Here is a 25,585-nt window from a genome sequence, read left to right as displayed (position 1 = left end):
TCCAAGACCAGTTTCCTTGCAAAGCATTTCATTTTCACAGTCAGAAGGAAAAGCCCAAGGTTTTGGAAAAACATACCAAATACCTGGGGTTCTACAAGCGAGATGGGCCCTTGGCTTCTCAAGAGAGCCCCCTTTGTCCAAGGGGCTTTATGTTAAAGCAGAAACAAGCATGCATTTACAAGTGGATATAACAGCCTGTTCCAAGTAACTCCTATCAGATCTCTCTTGTGGGGATTTCAGTGTCTTCTGTAAGATCTGGAAGTTACAGATAAAGCAACAGACTTCTTCATCTTTGGTAGAAACTGCCAGCAGCTCCTGCTCCAGCTGGCTCACCATTTGCAGGGCAGTAGATGGTTTTATGCCTTTTTCCAAGTCTCTCTCCAGCACAGTCCTTTTACACTCAAAGGCATCCTTAGGAATACATTTCTCTCTCTCATATAAGCAGCTCCACAATTTGCCTCCCTTTTAAAAATGTCTGAGAGGGGTGTTAGCAGTAACCTTAATTTCTCTGAATTTGTTTTCATTTTTTTTCTCCAAATTAGTCAAGGTGAAATCATTTTAGAAACCACTTGAATATCTGGAAAACCTGTCACAAGCTAAAGGAGAGAAGAGGATCGAATCTTCAAGAATCTGTAACTGTTCTTGTAGCCATTATGACTAAAGCTAAATCAGATGCACCTGTCTTGGTGGTTATTTGCGCTGGGAATACGTGCGTGACCATCATGTGGTATCTGCAAATTCTGGCCATCTAAAAGCTTGGAAGTTGCTAACAGCTTGAATTGCTGAATGCATCCATTTTTATTTATTGGGCCTAGAGACAAAAATACCCCAGGTACTTTGCAGACGTAGAGACAGATTTTGTCTTTGATTTTGTGTCATTGCTAACAAAAAATCCATGATATTTTCTTGGTGAGTCGTCTCACTTAATAGAACCAGGTGTAATGGTGTTCAGTATAAATGCGTGTGACTGGAATTCTGCCTTCGCTGAAATCCTCACACAGCTCATTTTCCAACTTCAGTGTGTTATGGCATAAAGATTTTTGCATGTGGACATGAAATTTCCTTTTTTTTTTTTCTTTCCATAATGTTAAAGAAATAGGATGTCAGATTGCTTTTTTTAAATTTCTTTTATATATATGTATGTATTTTGCTTCAAGTTATTTATTCGTAAGTCATTTCTATACCTGAAAGCAGGTTTGTTCAACTTGAGGCCCATGGACCACGCACTGCAATGTTAACTCCATCTGGGCCAAGTGTGGCATGGAGCGTGGTGCGGTGCCATCTCAGTTGAAGGCAAATAAGTGGATGAGCTTTGGTACAGTAGGTAAACACAGCTCTAGGAATGGCAAAAAATACACAGCCCTGCTTTTTGTCTTGATAAAGAAATTTGAGAACAGATCTCAGTAGTACCAAAAAAAAAAAAAAAAAAAAAAACATTTTTTTTTGTTGTTTGCGGCTCCATTTTCAGTCCACAAAAACACATTACTCACAAATGGAATGTATACAGTTGCAGTCCAAAATCTGACCATGTGTCTTTACTAGACTTTCATAAGTCCTTTTTTACCAGAGAAAAATACCCCTAAGCTCACAGTTGCATCTTAGTCGTGTCGTTGCTTTTTGGCAGTGTGTGCGTTTGTGAACAGCAGTGTTCAAGGATGCAGTACAGGACGAGTAACATTTCATCAGAAGTCTTTACTGATGAACACCTTGAGAATTCACCAAGAAGGGTAGCCACTGCCATCAAACCAGACTGTTGCTTTAGTTTTGCAAACATAGGGTCACGCATCCTACTAATTTTGCATTTTTGTTGTTCTCTTTTTTTTGTATGTTTTAATTTAAAAAAACAAGTTTTTTGGTTTTTTTTTACTTTAATACATTAAATATATATTTTATGGCATCTGCTCTGAATATGATGCCGCCTCCTTTACAGTGATGTCTCACAACGTTGGAGATGGATGTTGGTGGGATGGCAGTAGAGCTTGAGTCCTCTCACCAATGTACTGTTCCATTTTGTTCTATGTGAGCATTGGCAGCAGAGGGGCAGTCTGAAGAATGGTGTCAGACATGGAAGTGTGGATGAAGCAGAAGGGTGGCATTGAATTCCTGCATGTGCGAAAAATTTGCACTTATTGTCATTCATTGACACTTGCTGAATGTTTGTGGTTACCAATGTTTGTGGATGTGAGCACAACGAGGTGGTGGGTGGTGCATTTCAGCAGTGGTTGCAGTGACAGCAGGTCACCTCCACTGGTGCAGGTTGTTATGAGTGCAGCATACAGGCTTTTTTGTCGTTGCTGTGAAAATACATAGCTAGTGGTTTGACTATGTTGAAAAAGAGTGTTTTATAGCTAAGAATTTGTTCCATTAAATAGTGTTATTGTACTCTGTGCATCATTTGTAGTTTCTGTGGAAATAAATAGGAGGCATCACTTTTGGAGTGACCTCTGTACATGTGGCCCTAGACAATTCCTCTTCCTTCAGTGCAGCCCAGGCAAGCCCAAAGGATGTTCTATGTGATGCATCAGAGCGAATATTATGTAAAGATGATGGCATGAAGTTTAATGTAGACAGAATAGGTTGAGAAGTGCTGGTAATGTGCATTCACAAAGAATCCTGTGGGCTGCAGAATGATGGAGCTTCCAAAGATGTATGTCTTCTTTGCCTAGGTAAGCAAAGAGATGAAAAAAAGAAGCATGCTGAGTTAATGAATAGTTTAAGAGATCCCTGCTCTAATACTAGCAAGAGGTCACAGTAGGAACAAATGCTGAATGTCCTGCTTTTAATAACAAAAAGTTATATTCTATCCTCAGAAATGCTTATAAAGCTTTCAGTTTCAGTAGATAAATATTTATATCTAAAGGGAAGAATTTATTCCCAAAATCACACTGATTACATGTTTAGCATAAAACTGATTACGTTACTTTTTTTCAACTCTCTGCCAATAGTTAAAGAGAGCAAGTGTGCCCTCTGAAAGTGTTCAGAAGTCTTTAAAACCAGATCACTGCTGCTCAGAAGCAGTCTACAGGGAGAATAGGAAGGCACCTGCAGTTAGAGCATCTTTGGAAGAGTAAGGAGATGCTTGTCGCAGCTTATTTCCATGCAGAGCTGTGTCTGGTTAATGGGTGCAAAGAGACGCTGCTTGTTAATGCTTCTCTGGGAGCAGTTTTGCAGCTGCTCCAGTTCCTTCCTGGACTGACTCCTTCAGAGTTCAGTGGTGCAGAGGTTGCAGACTGCTTCTTGAAAATGCTCTCAGCCAAGAATTACAAATTTGTCAGTAACCAAGCACATTTCTTGGGTAAAAAAGGCCCAGACTGAAGTAGTATTCAGGCCATTGTGGCAATTACTTTGTTGTTGTTTGTTCACTAGCCTAAAACATCTGCTGCTTCCTTTTCTCCCCTCATTTCTGTTCTTTTGGAGATGATTGCTGCAAGGAACACAAAATACCCTTCTGAAGGATATAGGTAACAAGAAAAAAATAGAAAAAGATGGCACCTCGCTGTGAGGTTACCTGGCACTACAAGGCACTGCTGTTCTTTGACAAATGCCAAATCAGGTGGAATTCTGGGCCACAGATCTTATTTTGGCTTCTTTTCAGTACTGCATGTCCTATACAAAAAATAATGCTAAAATGATTCACGTCACATAGCCAGATTTATACTGGGTAGAAATGGAGAGAAATTAGTTGATCTGAAACCAGTGGAAATGTTTGTCATTTGCAGTCATAATGTTTCTGTGTAATGACAGTGCATCAAATGCTTGATAAGGTTATGTAGGTATTTTTATTATCTGATGCTTCGTGCACGTGTCAGAGAAACTACTACACTGCATTTCCCTGACATTTTATTGGGAAATATTGGTTACAATCAGCTTAGCACAACAACAATAATCTTGTTGTACCTTCTGAATTCATGTTGTTTTCTTTCTTCACCTTTCCATTCCTGAGAGTATGTTTCTGCAATAGACTGTGATGTTTTTGTTTTTACCAATTATAATTTCTCCCTGGACAAATACTAACCAGTGTACTTATATGCTGTGTATTGCCTAGATACAGCATAAATATGCTACTGCTGACAAGAGAAATTACAAACATACATCAGAAGACAAAAATGGACCTTTTACTAAGGGCAGGTCTCATCTTTAATTTTGATGAGTATTGGAAGTGGAACTTGTCTCTATAGCTGAACTAGAAAATGTGTAAAACAGTCTCTCGGGCTTTTGGAAGAGAGACAGAAATAACCTTATCTGTGCACTGTCCCTGCTGGTATTTCTAGGAGGAATCTCACAAGAATTCTCAGCTAGAACACACTTCAAGTAAATGAAACCCTTAATCATCATGCTAGAATGTGAAAGGTTTGGAAAGCATGGTGATATTTTCGTGAGGAATGTTATTGTAGGAGATTCTTCTGTTAAGGAATTGTGAATTAACTTGTTTTCCTTGCTCAGATGCTGAGGTTTCATTTATTTGAAACCTCCTTTGAAGGAGCCATTACGAAAAGAATAGGACCACTCATCTAAAACAGACTAATATAATTAAAAAGTAAATCACTGCTGACACCAAAGTGTATTTAAAAGCAGCTGCAGTGAATAAGATGATTGGATTTCATTGCACAAAAATGAAAGGCATGCAGCCACATGGGACCAATAGTGCTGGGTAATTTATTGTAGAGGAAAAGTGCAGAATAAATCAGTAGAAATGTGGACCTGAAAGAAAAAAAGAAAAAAAAAAGTGAATGTTTAAGACTTTTGTAACTTCCTGCAGAGCTGTAAGTAGTAGTGATTTAGGTCCAGGGACTGAGAAAGACTGCAGTCCTGACTGTATCAGCCTAGATCACGAACAGGGAGGGACTCACAACAGTTTGGACATGCCTGTGTCTGGGAAGGATGCAAAGAAATGTATGTAAAACAAGTGCAAAGAGAGAACTCCTGATTATTTAATTGTTTCAGTAGTCTAGTCACATAAAGTGTTTAATTCTGACTCACCCCTCCACTCCAGTAAGCAGTGTCTTCCTTGAAAAACGGTAATAATAATTTCACTTTTTCTTGACTGTGTGATTTCCTTCTGATTCATATATATATTTCATTTCATCTACATAGTTCCTATGAACTGTTACGCCTTGTTGGGGTTTTGGCACAACAGGTAGCTCTGCATGAAGCCTGCTGGTATGCAGAATGCGTGGCTTTGTAAGCTATCAGGATTGGATGGAGAGGCAAAAACATATTTACTCTTCAAGGCAAAGCAAACAACAGCTGAGGGCTTGGTTGGTAACATGCCTCTTAGGGATTCTGCGTGGGTTTTGGCTTTGTGAAAGATGTTTTTTGAGTTGAAGATTGTCCTTGACCTTGATAGTTAATTGGTTAATACAAAATTAAAATAATTAACGTGTTCCACAGACAGCTGGTTGCTGGATTAAATAATGTTAGATAACCAGAACTTCAGATCTACAGTTCAATATGTAGATGGTATGTATGTATGTAATTAATTGGGATTTTTCAAAAGATCTATTGTGAAGTCATTCAGTTTAGTAGAGAAAGCTCGGTCTCCCTGCCTGTACTTGTGGATTAGCACCTGTTGCTTCTTGAGACTTGGAGACAAAACCAGTGGTGAGATGGCTGTTGTTCTCACAAAGCACGCTGTCACATCACCATAGTGATGGAAGTTAGTGAATGTGCTTAGGAAGAGACCTTCTGATCTGCAGGTGGCTCATTTGGGTTGCTAACATTTCCTTAGCTTCTGTGTCTGTACATTGGTGCAAATCATTTACAGAAGAGCTCTCTAATTGAACTTAATTATTGGTCTAAAGCATTTTTATATTCTTTGAGACAAGATGCCATGAAAATACAAATACTTTGTGTATAAGTTGCTCAACAGATGTTAGAAGAATGCCACAGTAAGTACATATTTAATAGACTTCCAGTAGGTCTTCCCTGGAGCAAGAACTGAACAATTTTATTGTATGCACACGTCTATCAGTTTGTTCCAGTGTATAACTGCAGCATCAGGAGCGGACAGGATGGAACCACCCTGTGTTTTTGAGTGCTTTTGCATTGGGAATTATCCCTATCTGGGCAAAGGACAATGTATCATTGAAGTTACTCCAGTGTGCAGTCCAAGCACTGGCTTCATAATGAGACACAGCATTAAACAGGCCTTGCTGCTCTGATTCTTAACCTTAAGCACTTCAGGTGCTTGCCCTGCAATGATGGAGCACTGCTAATCTATTTAGAGATTACTAAAAAGAAAACAGCCTAATTTTATTTTAAGGATTAGGAAATGGTTTTAATAATGTAACTTCTCTAAAAATGAAAATAATGTAACTTCTCTAAAAATGCTTGTGTTAGTGCTGGTCTAAGTCCCCCAGATGTCTGTGAGGAGAGGGGACATGAGGGAGAAAAAAGAAAGGAGGAAGAAAAAGAAATAGATCAGTATCCAATATCCCTGACTTAAAGAAACTGAGCACAATTATAACACTGTAAAATTCTGTTTGCAGAGGTGCTAGAAAAGAGATTATTAGATTTATAAAGAAATCTGAATGAAATGATGATAACAATAAAATGTTCTTCTAATGGAACGAGAAGTATGCTTTTTGGGGCTCTGAATATCTCATAAGTATTCAAAACACCTATTTCATGGCATAATAATGCATTGTGTCATTTCACTAAAACATGACTAACAGCTTAACTCCAAAATTCAAACCTAACTTCAACACACAAGCCTCAGAGATGAGCACATAAATTGGTCAGCATACGTAACATTTCAAAACAAGGGAACAGCACGGGATGTGCATCACAGTAGGTATTTTTACCAGCATCCTTGGGTGTACAGCCTAGGTGTGTCCTTGTTAGCAAGTGCTGTTCTGCAGACAAAAAGAAAACACTTTTATCTACACCTCATTGCAGTGATAGTCTCTTTTCTTATATTTAGAATGCAATTGTGGCGAGTGCAGTGCAATATGGTGAATGCCTTCCTTTAGAGCATAAACCTCTGTTTATGTTCCTTAATTTTGAATTATTCTGATCGTAAAACAACTGTATGAATACTGCACTCAGCAATTTGATGTCCTAGGGATATTTCTGAGTACTTGAGAGACATTCCTGAAGACAGATGCATTTCTTTGTGTCTGGCTGATGATGTAGACACCAGCCAGTTATCTCCGATTGATTACTATAGGATGACATACAGCATTGTGGCCACAGGGTTTCATTTTTGCCTCTCAGTTCTGTGTAACCAACTGGAAGCCAAAATAGTACTTTCTAAATTGGAATGAAAAACTCTTCCTTGGTCTGTTAATTACATCAACTGCAGTTGTCATTCTAATAGCAACTCCTACTGTTTTTAAAGCTCTGTTTCTTAGAATATTCTGTTCAACAGCACATGTAAACTACAGCCATACAAACTGATCCAAAGGTTCCTGAAACTCTTCAGGCAACAAGCAGTATGAGTATCAGGCAGAGAGGAACCTTCATCTGACTTCCCTCACTGTTCAGGGGAACAGGTAGTGCTAAAGAATATACTGAAAAGCCCTACAACAACCATAACAGTATTTTGCAGCTGTGTAAGAGCAGGAGAAGCAGACTTACCATTGGAGCAGGGAGCCAATGTTACTTTGGCAGACTGAGCTCCATCATGAGGGAAAAGAGGTGCAAGGAAATGGGCTGCAAAAGGCAGCCCCTGGTGGGAAAAATGGCAATATCTCTGCTCCCTGTACGACTCCATGCCTTGTAAAATCCTGCTCCTGTCAGTCTGAACGGATGACTTAATCCAAAATGTGAGAGTAGCGTGTTTTGATTGTTAAATTCTCAGACAGGTTATTGTGAAAGCATAAGGCAAGAGACTATGCTCTGCTAGAGAACTGGTCCATGGGGCAGCATCCCATTTGTCACTGCAGGGACTGAGGTAGGGATGTGAAATTGCTTTCTCTCAAGAATTCTCCTTTTCAGCTTACAGAAAATATAATTGATGATACGATCTTTATGTCTTTAATATGCTTAAAAGCTGCCTTTTTGAGGGAGGGAACAGTAAAGAGTAGCTTACACGTGACAGCTTTAAACAAGGGAAATGAATCTGCCGTGATTGCCTCTGGACGGCAGTTAGAGCACATTTGGAGTACTTGTATTGCACACTCTGAATGGAAATGAAGACATTGATTTGTGCAAAATGCCATCAAGGATCAGGACAGCTCACCTCCTGGGCTAACTCTCTGGTCTCACTTAAAGTAATTTGCTCTTATCAGAATAATTATTTCTCCTGCATTCAAGCAAGGACATCTGGCTCACATCTGGGAGAAGCAGCAGGATGATGGACAGTGGTACCCAGAGTCTTGCTGCCAGCCCTTACCAGCATCATTCTGAGTCGCTCTTCTGTGCTGTGTCCAGAGTAGATCCAGCCTTCTCCTGAGGTACCCTGCTGGTATCCCGCACACGAAACTCACTTGTTCATAGTGTGCTCAAGAGCCTGTCTCTGTAGATCAGCCATGCCTGTTTTGAAACTATTTGAAGGAGTCTGAGCAAAAAATGCTGTAGTTACCCAAGTGTGAATCTGATGAGTGAACGCAGTGCTTTAAAACATTTTATTTTTATCTCCTGTGCATGCTTAGTCCTGCTGGTTGGCAGGCTGCTGTTCAGTTTCATGCATCTGCTTTTTTTCTGTGCAGAACATGTTGGTGTGCTGCAGTGCTTTTGGGAATGTTTTTTTTTACTCATTTTTTTTCCTGGTGTGCTCACAGTTTCCAGATAATCTGTGATTTTAAAGTGACAGTAGATTTATGATGCTTACGTATAGTCTTAAAGGATGGTTTAGTCTAAAGGACTGATGAAAGTGGGAAAGTTAAGACAGAAGCAGAACAAAAGAATATTTATTGGATAAACCTTTTAAGCAGAGGATAAGAATTATAGTGGTCAGCTTCAAAACCTAGTTTAATCCCCTACTTTCAAAAGTTGCTATTTCTAAGTGCAGTAAAAAGTTGTTCCCTTGCTTTTTTTGGCAAGATAATTTAGAATCACAAACCATTTCTGTGGTCCTAAAGACAGCAGAGTTCTATGTAGAATGAAGAAAAATGTGTGGCAGAAAATCAACTCTCTCAGAAGTGGATTCACCAGGGAGACGCTTTTCCTACAAAATCTGCTCAGCCACAGCAAATGAGGGCTCCAGTCCTCTGAATGTACCCAGGGCTCATTAGTACACATTGCTAAGCTTTATACTGAGTAAAAATGAATTATTGCTTTATTAGGACACTCTAGATTATGTAAGTGCACCTTAATGGAAATAAAATAGAGAGTATAATTTTCACTGTTACCATTAGCAACAGTTCTGTAATTAATTTCAGCCTACTTTCTTTTCCTGAAACAACCACTTCATTGAAAGAAAGCCCTGTGGGACAGGTAATGCAAAAGGTTGTTAGTGCAAAGTGAGTCTGCTTTTGGGGTACAGGCTAAGAGTAACAATGAACATACTTCTTTTTGCATCCCGTCTAGGTAATTTTTAAGAAAATCATTTAATCCCTTTAATTTTCTCATTAAAAGCTTTTTTTTTTTTAACTGCATTGTCAACTAACATCCATATAGTCACTGTACTGAAATTATAGCTCTGACATATTATCATATTTTCTGAAAAACATGGACAGTACCCATGTTTGTGGGAAAATGTCAGCCCGATTATCTAATAAGCAGTTTTTTCCTGTAGAAGCAGAAATGAAATCACTAAGTAGCTAATTCAGGAAAGCTTTTCTGCACAGCAGAACTGTTGAGCAGGGACAAGTTAAGCACTGACTTATTTGCATTCCTGGAACTGGATCTGTTTGAACAGAAATGGATAAGCGGGAATTTCTAGAGGGAACTTTTGTAGATACTATGATCGAATATTATATTCAGTTTGATTTTATTTATGATACATCTGACACTGAAATACATTGTGAGGTTTTCTCAGCTGCCACTAGCAGCTGGAAGATGCACAAAATCACTAAAAACGTAGAGAATTCAGAAATAAAAAAGGGCAAACACTTCCTGTGTTACTTCACTGCCTGAAATTGATTTTTCACTGTTGTTTGAAGTAACTCAACGTAAGTGCCGGTGGGTTTAAGCATAATCTCCCTGAATCTAAGTATATCATAGAATTGCACAAAATTTGTTTGTCGTCAAACGATAGTAGTAAGTCTTTTCAGCTTATCATGTTTAAGGTTTTTATTCTTCTTTCTGATGAAGTAATGTGTGTCTACAGTCACAGAATGGTTTGGATTGGAAGGGACTTTAAAGACCATCCAGTTCCAACCCCTATGCCATAAGTAGGGACACCTTCCACTAGACCAGGTTGCCCAAAAGCCCCATCCAACTTGAGATTTTCAGAAAGTTCTTTTCTGAAGTGGAAAAAACCCAGCTTCTGCAGGTTAAAGAGAATGGCATCTCAGCAGGGCTATGTCAGCAGCCTCTTTGTTTGCAACCCCAGGAAGTCAGAGAGGTGTTGCACAATGCAGTGGCAGCTCACCATAGGAGCCTTGCAGGTAGAGTGACATAGTGACCATGCTGTTGTCCACAGGAAGCTCCTGACATGCTCAACATAAACGAGAAGTCCTCTGAAACGTGAGCAGACTCAAACAGGTGATTGCTTATGTAGTTAATGAAACATGTCTATTTAGAGTGCATTACAGGAGATTACATTCACAGTTACTATAAAGCAAATATGCCTGTTAAGTACATTTACATGGTGATGAACTCCAGCTCAAATATATCAGTATGTCACTGGTGTCATCTCAGAAATATTTTATTATCATGGAACAGATAACTACTGCCTTTTCTTAAAAAAAAAAAAAAAAAAAAAAAAAAAAAAAAAAAAACCAAAAAAAAACCACGTTTACAAGTTTTAATGATGTGCCTGCATGGGTGTTACTTTTTTTAATTCAAATACCACTGTAAAACTGAATTAGGACAAGATCTATACAGATCTTATCCATCAAAGCCACATGTCAAAAATGCCACATGTCAGTTGTTATCTGTGAAGTCCATAATCTGTTGGCTGTATCTCCTCTTAAGTGCTTCCTTCCAACAGCACTCTATAGGAAGACACCTGACCTTACAGTGTATGTGGGAAAAACAAGGCAACATTTGAGCTTTCGAGGACTTCTGTTAGCCAGAAGCTATTTTTATGAGCTTAAGAGAAGTCTTAGGGCTTTTCATATCAGTGATATGTCTGTGCCTGAATAGGGTGGATGTGGAATAAGTACTATTTAATACTCTTCATGGAGGATTTCATCTGCTTTCGGGAGTTATCCAACTATACCTCCATAGTGCTATATCATTCTTGTTTTCATAGCATTTGATTCCCCAGTTCCCCCACAAAAAAATGTGCTGTGCATTATACTTTTTCCTTCTTGCTTTATCTCTTTCTTTTTCAAAAATAAATTATTTCTGGAGGTAAAGGATGATCCTGCAGTTGAGATGCTATCTTGAAATTCAGAGGTGTTGGTTTATTTCTAAAAGACATTCTATTCATCATCTCTGAATTGTGGATAATGTTACTTTTTCTACTTTCTAAAGTTCCCGTGACAATAAATCCACTGTGGATAGAAAGGCACTGAGATATTATGAGGATGGGGATTAAATATTCTCAGTTCTAGAACAATCAAATGAGTGCCAAGCAGTGGCAGTGTGAAGTGAGTGAAATTAAGCTCGGGCTCAAAGCAGGTGGTTTTCATTCTCATAATTCATTGAATCTGGTTCTGATTTTGATGTCAGATAATACACCATATTTTGCATAGCTGAACTAAATCAAATCATTATTACAAAGTGCTAAGTGGTCCGCACAGTAACATTTTATAATGCTATTCAGCATGCATAAAATAAAACTAGTAATAAAAATTAGTCATTAAAAATAGCTTCCAGTACAAAAAAAAAAAAAGGCACTAATCGCATCAGTTACCAAAAAGCAGCAGGAGCACATGAGATAGTCTGTGTGGCTTTCCAGATCCTCCCAATCTCTCCTTTATTCCAAAGCCATTCAGGTAATGCTTAAAATTTTTCCTGAAAGCTTTCATTATTTTTTAATGGATGTTATCCTTTCAACAAGGTGTTTGAATCCCTTTGGTTCACCAAGGCTTCAAATCAAGCTCTATCTTCAATACTGCTTTTTTGAGCAGTGTCCCACTTTCTGTTCTTGCAGATTAAATCTTTTTAATCTTTTGTAAAATACCCAGCTTGGCAGTGGTTTCATGCCATGGGATTCTTTTTGGCACCACTTAATGACTTTATTCTGCATGCAACTTCTATTAGGCATTGCAGGAACAAGCGCATATGAAGTAACTCATTAATTTATACCACCTTCAGAAAGTCAGTAAGGTGCCAGTGTTAGAATGATGTTATCAACTCTTTAAAATCATGGTTTGGAACTTTTTGGACAACAGTACTTTCATAGAGAACAGCTGTTGAGTCAGCCACCCACTCCCAGATTGAAGCCCAAATGTAGAAAAGGGATTTGGAAAGGATAATTGTTAGCTATTTTTTTGCATGTTTTAGCTTAGGTCATAATCCAGGATCCACTGAAGTCAACTGAGACTACTTTGGCTCCACTGGACCTCTGAGCAAGCGCTTAGCATGTAGGGAAGGGGTTGTTCTGATACAACTGGAAAGTAAAGCTACATCATTGAAATAACGACTGAAATTTGACAAAGAGGCTCCAGTAGGGTCTACAAAGACTTTACACAACGTTTTGTAAGTGATTATGTCTAACTACACTTTTCAAAGGGATTTATCACAAAGGTTCCCAAGGGACAACTAATTTAATTACTGCATCGTGACTTTCTGCTTAGAGGAGTGGCAGAGGTGCAGCACAGACAGCAGGAGCTCTCACAGCAGGCAGAGGACGCCATGCAAGCTGTCACAGGGCTACAAGTGGTGGTGGGTGCTGGAGCTGGCTGGCGGAGCAGTGCCGTGTACCTGCCCTCAGTGCCCTGTGAGAGAGCTTCCACATAATGTCATATCAACAGGCTCAAAGCACGCCTGGCAAAAGTGCAACTGCAGATTCTCAGCTATCTGATTTTCAGCTATGTGGTTTGTAATTCAGGAGGAAAGTTTTCTAAATGGGAAAGAGGCTAGCAGTATTCCTCCCATGTATCTAACAACTGACAATTAGTTCCAGATTCATTCCTTGACAACTTTTTCATGCACAGAGGCATAACATGTGCTTGACATCTTTCCTCTTATTCTTTTGTTCTTGTTGTTGGAAGAGATGTGTATCAGGCTTCACTTTACTGATTTTGAGAACTGCATGAGTGCTGGTGCCCTTTCCTCTGACATCTGATACTTACATTCTGACACTTCATCATTGTGCAAATGATGTGGTTTTCTGTTTCAAAATCTAACAATTTCATTACTCGGAAGTCACAGCTTCCCAGCCAAATACATATATGATGACAAGGCAACTTGGAACGTAAGATGAAGATCCTGGTTCTTATGCCATGTTTTGACATGACTTTGAGTGTTTGTTTACTTCAAATATCAAAACATAACTTTGGGAATATGAAGAGGAAGAAAAATGGGTACAAATGCAATACAGCATATGTATTTATATTTGTAATATAAATCGGAAAGTCTTTCTCTTTTGCTAAATACTTACAGCAAGTTGTATTTTAGGATAGGCAGAAACTCTGAATGTTCATACTATACAAACACTAGAGACAAAATGCAGCGTGACATCATCTTCGTGGAAACACTTGCTCTAGGGAAACTCCTGTGTGTGAAATGCCTGCTTGGTGTAACTGGCTGTGAAGGCATATGAAAGTAAACATACACTGTTATTAATACCAGTGTAGCTGTTAGGTTTTTAAAGACTGAAAAGTAAGAAATATTAGAAATCTGCATTGTAGAGACAGCTCCAAGATTAGAAAATCTGTTTGGGATAACAGTGATTTAAGTCACAGCCTAATCTTGCGTAATGGTGAAGGAACACTAGGTAGTGAAAATGTGGGTTTGTTCCCAGGCCCATCCAAACACGGGCTCCTGCATCCTTTGAGTTTTGTTACTGTTCAGAAAGTGATCATTAATTCAGCCCCCTCAGAAGTGGGGGAAATCTGAGCTTACGTGCTCTGCTCCCTCTTTCCTTCCCTCCACGCTTACTACTAAACTGTTAATCATGGCCCATCCGCTCTTGGTATGTAGCTTAGATTTGAATAGCAGATGCTCGAGTGTTTTCAAACATGAGTGATTTGGATGTTCCTGACACGATTATTGTCTTCTCTTAGATATGCAGTATATGATTTTAATAAGCATAACCATTTCTACTTGTAACAGACTTTCTTTGGAAAGTGTAATATACAGTATTTTCAATATAACTGGTTTCTCAAGAATAATAATTAGTTATGCCTTGCTGAAAAGTCTTAAGGTGTTGAAACAGGAAAAATTAGAAGTATTTATAAGAAAGATTTTCACAAGTGGCATATCTGCTTACTGGGATGAGTAAGAGATCACGTGTAGTCTTGAGACTGGAAACCTTGTGTTACAGAGAGGGCCTGTCAGAAAGGGACAGGTAGAAAGGGAAAGTCAAAAAATACAGAGAGAAGTAGAAACAACAGTGGAAACCGTTTATTTTTAAACAGAAGAGTACATGGATTAGAGCTATCCTGGACTATCAGAACTATTGCTATCAAGCAGGACATGGCACGATTATCACTAAACTGAAAGGCCAGCTCTGTTGGAAATGCCAATTACTTGTAATGCATGAGTTGTTTTTTTTGGTGTAATTGGGTAATATTTTTAAGAGACAGTGAAAATCGTATGAGTGAGTTGTGAACTTTGTGTTCCTCTAGGTGAATTACAGGGATGAATTCCTAGGGGAGATGGGGAAAATGCTTCTAAAGAATATGTGATAGATGTCTTCTGGGCATCAGAGCCTTGTTAATAGTTTCCTGACTTTGTCCTGTGTATATTATATCAATATAAAGTTTAAAACTGCTGATGCAGAAACTGCTAGAGGCTTAAAGAAATGTTATTTGTACAATGCTTTGCCACACTATTGCACTATTGCAAATTGCTGTATTTCACCCTGTAATTTTACACAAGTAAATGGAGAGCAAAGGGAAAGTGCTATCCATGGTTTTACATAGAGGAGATTGCAGTGCATCCACCACAGACTCTTACAAATAGGAGGATATTAAATAGCATATCACACATTCTCACAGGATGCATTAGATTGCCGAGGGCAGTAGCCTCTTATTGGGGAGACGTGCACAAATAACATGTCTGTGAACTGTTGCTTTAAGCTGACTTCTGCTCCTGCAAAAGGGAGGAGGCTGTGCCCAAGGTTTGCTTGACTTTGCATGCCACGCTTGTGACTTGTGTTCATAGGGTTCTCAATGAAGCTGGGCAGCTGAGGGCACACAGTGCCAGATAACAAAAAGGACAACGCGTATTTCTCATAGTCAGAATTGGAAGGCACAATGTGATTTAGTGTCTCTTACTTTTTGCTGTAAGTCGCTGCAGAATTGTCCTAATCGCTTCATTCTTCTGTCTCTCTTCACAGAGTGATGAGGTTTTAACAGTCATCAAGGCAAAAGCACAGTGGCCTGCCTGGCAGCCTTTGAATGTGTAAGTAAGTGGGGAATGCTGTGGCTCAATAGCCTTGTGCTCAGTGTTGGCTAACAGAATGCGCTGACTGTCTCGTCTAATTGTTCGCTGCTCTAAAAAAAAAATCTAAAAATATTTTGAAAGGTGAATTTTTCATCTTTTTTTGGCTTTGCAAACAATGCTTTTCTGTCTTTCACATCTTTTCATGTTTTCTGTGCTTTCGTTCACAAACTGCTACAGCAGAAGGATCATCCCATGGAATTTGTGCCTTCATTAAGCAAGCATGTTTTCCAATGCTTGATCAAATACATGTTTTAGTGTCCTGTTAATGCACTGTTTCAGTAAGAGCAAATAACAGTTTAATATAAGGGGTATTCTGTCTGAGGAATTCTGTCTGCTCCCTAATCCAGCAACAAAAGCTTCTTAAAGGAGTAATTATTTAAAATACCTATCTGAAAAACTCTGATTATCTCTATCGTGATCTTGAGGCTAGTACAACCATAGTTATTTTATCAAGTGAAACAGCTAAGTAGCTTCCCAGGATCCTAACTTTGGGTTCTATGGCACACGTCAGAAAAGGAGATAAAGCTGCTTCTGGGGATAAAGCTCTCTGACAACCTTGAGTTTACTGGTGGTCTGCGAGGGGAACAGAGCTTGGGTTGGTTCCTGCATACTTTATCTACTTTATCTGTGCTTAGCCCAGTGCTTGTACTAATCATCCAGGCCCAAATGAGTGAGTTTTATAAGAAGTGACTAAAGAGGAGAACCCAGTATAAGGGGTCCCCTCATTAGCTGAGTCAAACTGAGTCCGTGGAGAAGCAGAGTAATTACTGCAAGACTGTAAGGACCAAGTAGTCCTGTTGCCTCACAAAATATGTGAGGGAAGCAGTTTGGGAAATACTGTGCCTGGGTTTGTTATTTGTGCTTATGAAAGCATGTGAAAATTTGGAGGTTAGTTAAAAAAAAAAAAAAAAAAGCCAGAACAGTTCAGTTTTCAGAAAACATTTCTTATCGTAAGAGGCTTAGAAACTCTTAAGCAGCTTAAGATTTAAGCTACTCAGTTTATTAAAAAAAAATAAAAATAAAAAATATAAAAAATCGGGAGGTGATCACAGTGAAAAGATTTCTGAAAGCTGATGGTTCTCTAATCTATCAAAACCTATGAAACCTCTCATGGCATAGAAGCAGTGGAAGTTTGTGACAAGGAAAATCTCACTAAATGTCTGGGAAAGGCTCTAACAGTGTGACAAACCTTCAGAGGAAATTAGCTGGGCATGAGCTGGATTTTCCATCGCTTGAATATGTTTTAACTGTGAGACAGAGCCGTTGGCTGTGCACAGGAGTTGTGTGCAAGAATTTATTTGACTGGTGCTATGCAAGTGGTCGATCAAGATGACAGTAATGGCATTCTTTATGGTGTTATTCTCCTGAAATTTTCAAGTATTTTGTTTTTAAAGGATGTTCAAATAACAACCTAAAGGAATGCAGTAGTACTATTTGCCATGTTTCTAGACATGCCCTTTCGCAAACATGCACGCAAACACTTCTGCAACATCCTCCAGATGTTCTTCGAGTCTCTTATCTTTTCTATCTGCTAGTTCTCCGTTTAGCAATGTGAAGAGGAATAAATACTGGTATTTGTGCTTTCCAATGTTGTGCGGGTGTTCCCTTAAATAGCACTTCCTTCACTTTATAGATACTGTTGGATTTTTGGCTTTCAGATATTTTTTATCATATTTTGTCATTATGTCCTTTGTAATTCAGTTTTAAAATATCAGTGACGTTGCAAAGAGACTTTTTTTTCAGTTACCGTTAACTTCTGGTGTTAATTTCTGCTTTATGAATTGCCATTCTTGGAATTTAGATTAGAATTGTACACGTTTTGGATAATGACTGTTCAGGAGAAACATTTGGTCTATTATTATGCGTAACACAACCATCCTACTAATCAGCAATTGTCTAAAAGTCATAAATCTTCTTTTGCATAATCATGAGTTACATATTTGGTATATAATATGGTGTGGTACTGATATCAAAGAGGTGCTCCAATAGGTCATAATAAGCAAAGCCTAAAAAGCTTTCTGGATGCGTTTTACAATAATTATAAAATGCGTGATGCTATTGTGTCAGTTCCCAGTGTGTCAAAAGTTGGCAAATTCTGCCTGTTCACTCTTCAGTTTTCCTCCTGATTCCGTGTGGTGATTCTTATTTGTAACCCTGCTCAAGTATCAATACAAAGTTGGTTTGTCAGTTGCATTTCAAACTAGAGGGAGGAGGGGAACAATTCTTTCCAAACCTTGTGAGGGGCGTTAAGAGTATTGAGGTAATTGCGTGCTGCTGTGGACAATCTGGAGAGCGGTTACATTTGCATGGGCGGTGGCAGCACCCTTGTGGAGGGCAGGTTTCTGGGCTCAGTGCTCTCTTATCACTGGCGCCAGGTCAGGCAGACGTGTCCCTTCAGTCGAAACCAGAGAGAAAGTAAGCTGAGTGCAGACAGTGGTCAGCACTGCTGCCTCAGTAGCCAACATGGGAAGCTCTCAGCATGAGTCCCTGGGGGTGCCAGCTCCCCTCCCTTCTTTACAAAAAAATAAGGGAGACCACGGCATCTCTACCTTTCCTTACAGAGGCTGTAGCAAAGCAACTGGTATTCTTACCCAGATCTTGAGCATCTGGTGAGCCCTCGTGCCTCCAGTTCTGTCACCTGTAAAAATCTGTGGGAGGATGGTCTGGGCCAGGCTTCTCTCACAGATGCACCTGGAGTTAAATGGCTTTTCTTCTCTGTCAGAGCTGGTCAATGAAGCCATGACTCCTGAGGCCGGTTGTACCTCGTTAAGTAACATTTCAAGCTCTCTTTTGATTGAGGGCACAAAAAGTGTGTAAGTCTGTTTAAATCTGACAGTTTTGCAGAAAGCCTTTTGTTCTTGACACCACAGATAAGAACAGAAGTATAACTGGGATTTTTTTCTTCTGCTTAAGAGGCAAGTAAGGGACTTCTGCTTGCAGATCCAGTGGGCACAAAGTTCCTCCCCAGAGAGAGGTCTTTAGTTTCACATTTGAGTTCGGTTATATGAAATTACACAATGTGCTGGAACAAGTTGCCGATACTAAACAGGGAAGAATACAATGATACTGAGTAATTTTCTCAAATGCTCACTGTTAATTATTGTTAAGGCTAATACATTTTAACATATTGTTGTACCCCCAGCACAGTACCATGTGATGGGAACTATGTCCTCCGTAAGCGTAGTACTTCCCTGTCTTTTTTTCTGTCGTTCCTCAGTTCCTGTTCCTGTTCTTTGTCACTCTCTTTTATTTGTTTTGTTTCCTATCACTCAACTTCAACATTCTCTACCCAGTTTCTTATCCAGCATGCAAAGAAACTCTCTCCCGCAGGAGACAACTAGTGTTAAGGTTGCCCAATGGAGAGCATCACTGAGAGCATGAGGAGTGCCATACCAAGCAATAAATCAGCTTCCCTTTGCATATGTTTGTATTATCAAGTTGTGCATTTGAAATTCTGACTTTAAAGTACTTGCAGGGAATGCATTCTTCCTCGGGTGTAGTGGTATCAGTATACAACGTGCTGTCAAATGAAAGTAGTTTTTCTTATCTTACTTTATAAACAAGGGAACCGCTGCCTTTCTCTCAGCTGTGTTTCAGGCAGAACCAAATTTTACTTTTCAGCTGCAAATCATTGGCTTTTGGCAGTGTGAACGATAAAATATAGCAAGTGCAGATGGTGCAGATGATATCCAAATTTGCATATCTGGCAATTGCAAAATAGTCAAGCCATGACATCAGAATTTGGGGATACTGAGAATAAGACTTGTGAAGAAGATGTGTATGAAATTTCATAGGAGCTAATATCCTTAAAAATTTGGCTCAGTGAGCATTGTCATGTAAATAAGACTTTGTCAGGATAGTCCACCAGAAGAAAACAAACAAAAATCTTGATCAGCTTGTCCCACTCTATAACATGAGTTATGTAGCCAATTACAAGAATTAAAATTGGATCCTCTTGGGAGATATGGGCAAGAGTAGGTTAGTGGGCATGGAAGCAGCTGTCAATTGTACATTTTGGCCAGGGCTGAGTTGTCTTCAGTGTTGTGTGGTCCAAGCCATGTAGTGTTGTCAGTGCCCTTGCTGTTTTCACAGCTGCCTGTTTTTTCGTGGTCATTCTGTCCTTCATGCTCTGTGATTCATCACCATCATTATCATATATGTATCTTATCATATCTCATGTTACTATGATAGAATCATTTGAGTTGGAAGGGACTCCTAAAGGCCATCTGGACTAACCCTCCTGCAATAAACAGTAACAACGCATCTACAGGTTGATCAGGTCCTCAGAGCTGTGTCCAGCCTAACCTTGAATGTCTCCAATGTTGGAGCATCCACCAGCTTTCTGGGCAACCTGTGGCAGTCAGACACCATTTCCCCTCTGCTGCCATCTGTCACACGGTAACAGAACGTATCGGGATGTTGGTGGGAGTGTTCAAGTTCTACTGCCATACCACCAACATCCACCTCTGATGTTGTGAGTCAACATAATAAAATAGGAGGCATCCCTTTCAGAGCAGCCCTTCTGTTTGTTTGGTAATTCTTGCATCCAACTACTTTTTGTAGTTCTTCTAAACCAAGACGTCATTCAGCACTATGGAAGGTGACAAGCATTTTTCTTGATTGTAATTTGGAACTGAAGTCCAGAAAACCATTCCCTCCTATCTTACATCTCTCCTGTTTCCTTTTCCGCTCTCTGTGATGTTTGAGTAGTTATGGTCCTATGGTTTTCCTTTTCCTCTTGACTGTGTGCAGACCTTATTCTTTTTCTTTTCAATTTAAGCAGCTGTTCCCCATTTATTTGGAGATTACCTGAAAATGCTTCAGTAAACACTTGAAAGTGAAGCTTAGCAGAAAAGGGGGCCTATTCCTTTATAAATCAGATGGATAGAACTAATTAGTCCAAACAATTTATAAGCTGGGTATCCTTTTTATCCTCTACAAATTATCTCATCAGTCCCCTTCCATTTCAGTCTTTAGAAATCCTTGGTATCTTTTCTCTGACTACAGATAAATTAGGGCTGTTTTTCTGTATCAGAAAATAAAACAGAATATTTCCAAATATTTTTCAGCATTGAAATAGCTAATACGGCTAAGCTGGGCAACAGAGCAAACTGCTTCAGAAGACAAGCAGCTAGTATCCTATAGAAAGGTGATGGGAAATGAAAAAGAGCTCTGATCTGAAATATGTTTGAACTGATGGAGTCACACTCTCACAGATTCTACATTTTCCTTCTGTCATTCTAGTCTTTCAGTCCTTATTTTCTTCCAGAATTCTTCTGCCACAATTTGAACAGAAATTCTGATTCTGCAGTGAATTTGCTGTTCCAGGTGCATCCGCACTACAGTACAGAATTACCCAAGTACTGCCAAGGCACTGATGAGTAGGGAATTTCTTCTATTTGAGAATCTAGTTTGCTTCTTGTTCTACTGCTTTTCTACTCACTTTTTTTTTTTTTTTTTACTTTATTATAATTTACTATTCTTTTTGTGCTCACAAAACATCTGTTCCTACAGTAGCCTCGATATTTAGGTCGTTGGATGATTACTTAGACGGTGTTAAATGGAGAACCACTTAAGTCAGAAATGAGGCTTTTCAGTATCTTCTGAAGTACAATGAAATAACTGCCGCTTCCCATTGTACTTTTCATTGTTGAAGATCTCAGTTTGTCTGATATCCTACACTTCATGACTCACGCAGCCTTAATGTTGTGTTGTCTCACTGATAAATATCCTTGTGTAAAACTAAAGATAACAGCCCAAGGCTATGTAAACAGTTGCATACTTAAAAGATGGCTTCAGCAGTGAAAGCAGCTTTAATAAATAACAATTTGTGACTATATTTATTTACTGATAATATCTAATCGGCTCCATCAGATGGCAGACAGCTGAAAGACTCCAGGTTTGTAAAGATATGTGTTGCTGAGCCTCTCTTTTGATTTCTCAAATGTTGCAAGCTCTGTGTGGTAGAGACAACTATTTGCTACGAACACCTCATTCCCATAATTTCAGCCTGCATCTGTGACTGAAGGTTCTTGAAGTGCTTACATACCTAAATAGGCAGGAGTAACATTACTAAGTGCATAAAATACAACTAACCTTCAACATCCCCAGAACTGACTGCGTTTTCACAAGGGTGAGGAGACCTCTGATAGCCAACGGACGCAAGTAAATCAATTTTACTTCCTGAATTCAGTCATTCCTCTGCCTATTGCATTAGCAAGGGTCTGATCTGACAGAAGTCTTCACTTACACTGTTTAAGTTAGCCAGACATCCATATGGCCAGCAAAATACTTTCTCCTGATGTAGAGAAGACTGTTCCAGCACTTGGAAAATCTATATTTAATTCTTCTTTCTTCCTGAGGAGAGTTGAATGGCAATGCTTTTCTCTGTATGTAAAAGGCAAAGCAGCAAGCTACATAGTGAGCATCCTTGAGTACCACAAACCATGTTCTTTTTGCTCAAGCTTTGCCATTTTGCATGGAACATGTAAGTATTAGCCAGAGAAAGAAAGCAATCACTAGAATCTTCTCCTTAAGAAAAGGGAGGGGAGACAGAAGAGCCTCTGAAGGAGATTCATATGAAAAAATATGTGGTGAAGAGTGAGTTAACCAGCTTCGTGAGATGGGGAAGGATATGTGTGGGATAAGCACAGCTCAGTGACATGTTCTCCTTGTTAGAAATCACTGTCTTTATTTTGTGGTACTTATACCAATGACCATAGCTTTTTTTAGTTCCTGACTACCTTGGAAGGGGGGATGTTTGTGGCCAAGAAAAATATGCGCCATTTCCAGGCTTTTAGCTTTTTTTTTTTTTTAGACACCTGCAAAGTACTTAAAGTACAATGCATGAACTAGGTACATCTTGGAAAAGAAAAAACATATGTAGGTTTCCTTTTTTACTGAATTCAGTGTAGGAAAAAATAAACAATACTGCAAATAATTTGCTTAGATCTGAAATTGATTTTCCATTACTTAATTTCTCTGTGCTGGAAATAGGAATAAATTAAATAAATTTGCATTACATTTATAATAGATGGGTGTGTATTTTTAGAATGAAGATTTTAAGTAGGCATGTTTGTGTTTCCCTATAAAATAAATACATCATTTGTGGAATCCTTTTAAGATTCTATGGAACTACTTCAGAAGTAATTTTTTAAAAATAATTTATGAAGTTGATGTTTATACCTATCCATCTGCAGAATAAGAGAAATTAATTTACCTATCCCTCTCTATGAATTATCTATTTTTTTCTAAGCTGCTGATATGGATAAAATGTAAGTGCACACATTCCACCAATAAGTTGGCACTTTTCCTTTCATAAGATATATATTAAAGAATACTTATAGGTTATATTCAAAATCAGTACCCTCTTGTGCTGCCTACTCTAGGATTACCTCTTGTGATTCCTTCTTTTGTGTCCCATGAAGAAGCTGAAACAATTTTCTGTCCTGCCACCCAACGCTCTATCAGTAAATGCTGATATTGCTGTCTGTATGGGAACTGCTGAATCATGCCTGTACCTCTGATTGACCACCCGAGGCAAGCAATGAGTCAGCCCTAGGAGCACAGGTGAAGGCAATTCAGCTGTGCTACTGGACGGGGTGGAGCCTGGCTGCACCTCTCCTAGAACCCATTTAAGAGCTGACTACAGCTGGGGAGGGATCTCTTTTGGAGATCAGTCTTGGAGTCTTCTCAGTGAGCCCAGGACAAGGGTAAGCTTTCCATCCATTCTTCTTTAGCGCGATAACCTGTTTAGCCTAACTTTCTTGAATATTTCTTAATTGTAACATCCGTATATTCATTGATTATACAGTGTCAGGATGCAGTTCATAAAAATAAACACTAGAAATAAATTATTCACTTGCTTTATTAATCAAGTCCTTAGACTGCCCAGCAGAGAAACTGAAATGCTTAACACACAACTGTTTAACTGGCATGCTGAGAGCCTGAATACAGACTTATTCTAAACAGCATTTAACCAGCTGTAATGGTTTAAATTTTATTTTTTGTTTCCTCCAAAGAGATAAGAGAAGTTCATCTCATAGTCTTTTAATCATCTATTCACTGTATATCATTAACATTTGATTCTACAAATTGCTTATAAACACCATCCGCCTAATGATTTGTAGCTCGTACATGTGTAATTTCACTTACAGTGACTAAGAGTCAGCAGAGGGTTATAGAGCAACAAGGAAGCTTATTATTTATTGCTACGTATTATATTCTGTATAATGCTCATTTTTGTTGCACGCTTGTTAGGTATTTTCTCCTAATTGGTTAATGCTGCATTTATCTTCTCCTTCTGTACTTTTAGGAAAGGAAGGTTCAGGTATTTTCTTGCTTTACACGTTTATATGTACATCTGTAGCTTCATTTAACCCATTGAGCGTCTCTTGATGTGCATATGGGTGCACTACCTTTAAGTCTCTTTTAATGGTGAAAATTTAAGTGTAGTTAATGCTTATTGTAAGAGGAAAGCAAAGCAGCTGTCATATCTTCTGGTGAGTAAAGGTTGAATATATGAAAGGCTGGGATGTTATTTTAATTAAAGAGAAAGTGACGTTGGTCACCTGGGCAACTCCTTGTTGTGCTGTGAGCACAACCTAGTGACCTCAGAGTGCTCGTGGGACTTTGATGGCTCTGTGTGTAGAGAGCTGGTGTGTGATGGATACATACAGGGGAGCTCACAACTCTGTTCCAACACCCTGCTGCTTTGGACACCAGAAAGATTTTGATAGCATAATAGACTTCTGCAAAAGATTTTCTGTTCTTTAATAGTTGCAAATAGTAGTGAATATTTAATACAGTTGTGAATAGTACGGCCCTCGCAGAATATCTGATATATTGAGTCATTATAGAGAATACAGAATACACTTGGTAGCAGTACTGCTACAGAAGCAGCCTAATAAGTGTAAGGCTCTACAAAGACGTGATTTTTATTCACAAAGTTCAACATTCCTTCAATTTTCAATTATTTTCTTTTAAAAAAAAATCACTTAAACTTCTGTATTACAGATAAATTCTTCTCTCAGTGTGCATGGCGATGCTATTAATGTCAGCTGATTTACTTCAAAGCAACAATGCAGATGATTTCATTTCTGCATAGCTGTTCAGTTAGCAGATGACACTTCTGACTTTCCTCATATAAGTAGTGACATCAGTATGATTTGTGAGGGTACAATCTCTCTCCATATAGTGAAGTGGATAGTATGAACAGTTCAAATAGAGCAACTGATTAAAACAGAAACCTAAGTAATTATCATACTCGGACAATGTAAAATTGTGTTCTAAAGCCAACTTTAATGACCAATATAAAGATTTTTTTGGGGGTGGGGGTTGTTGGCAGAAATAGCTTAAGTTGTGACTGCTGCTAATAGCTCATAGTATTGACAGATCTTTGACCATAGTAGTAAGATCATTACTTGAACAGCATGTGGTTAAGCAGTCTGCCATAAAAGCCAACCCTGTTACTGTCATTGTAACAGAGACGGTTCTGTACCTGAAGTGCACTGAAGTCACAATAACGTGATTTTTCAATGCAATAACTGCAGCATCCAGGAAAATCAAACTTCCAGCCAAGAAGTAATTAAATTTGTACAAGCCTAACTGTCTCATTCATAACAAGTCGTCATGAACAACTCAAAAAATAAAAGGATATAAAATTGCTAGTAGCTAGAACATGAAGAATTGGAACAAGGCACAGGCTGATAAACTGTCTCAGTTACAAATTTATTCTTGGTGACTTGCCATTATAATGAAGTGAGATGAGTGAAATGTGGTTATATTTGACATATCGCTGGATCTATGTTATCCAAAAAGAGGGTTTTTTTTTGCTGAAGAATTATGATGTGCTTCTCTCTTGACAGATGAGTTGATTTAAATTTTGAGATGCTTGGAAGTACTTCTTAAATCCCTAAGCATCTCTTTTCAAGTAGAGATACACTTCTATGAGAATAATTGTGATATTGTGTAGTGT

General features: G+C 38.7%; 1 protein-coding gene across 2 annotated transcripts in view; it reads left to right on the top strand.

Annotated features, from left to right (window-relative positions):
- SPON1 (spondin 1) overlaps positions 1 to 25,585 on the top strand; it is a 232,097-nt gene that overhangs the window by 187,358 nt on the left and 19,154 nt on the right. For both annotated transcript variants that reach the window (XM_090142074.1, XM_090142073.1), the window contains exon 7: positions 15,503 to 15,567. In XM_090142074.1, coding sequence (XP_089998200.1) covers positions 15,503 to 15,567 — 65 coding nt within the window. The remainder of the gene's footprint in view (positions 1 to 15,502; positions 15,568 to 25,585) is intronic.

This window comes from Phasianus colchicus, chromosome 5, assembly GCF_987193195.1.
Source record: "Phasianus colchicus chromosome 5, bPhaCol1.hap1.1, whole genome shotgun sequence".
Lineage (NCBI taxonomy): Eukaryota > Metazoa > Chordata > Aves > Galliformes > Phasianidae > Phasianus > Phasianus colchicus.
The sequence above is the reverse complement of the archived record's forward strand: the minus strand, read 5'-3'. Positions and strand labels throughout refer to the sequence as shown.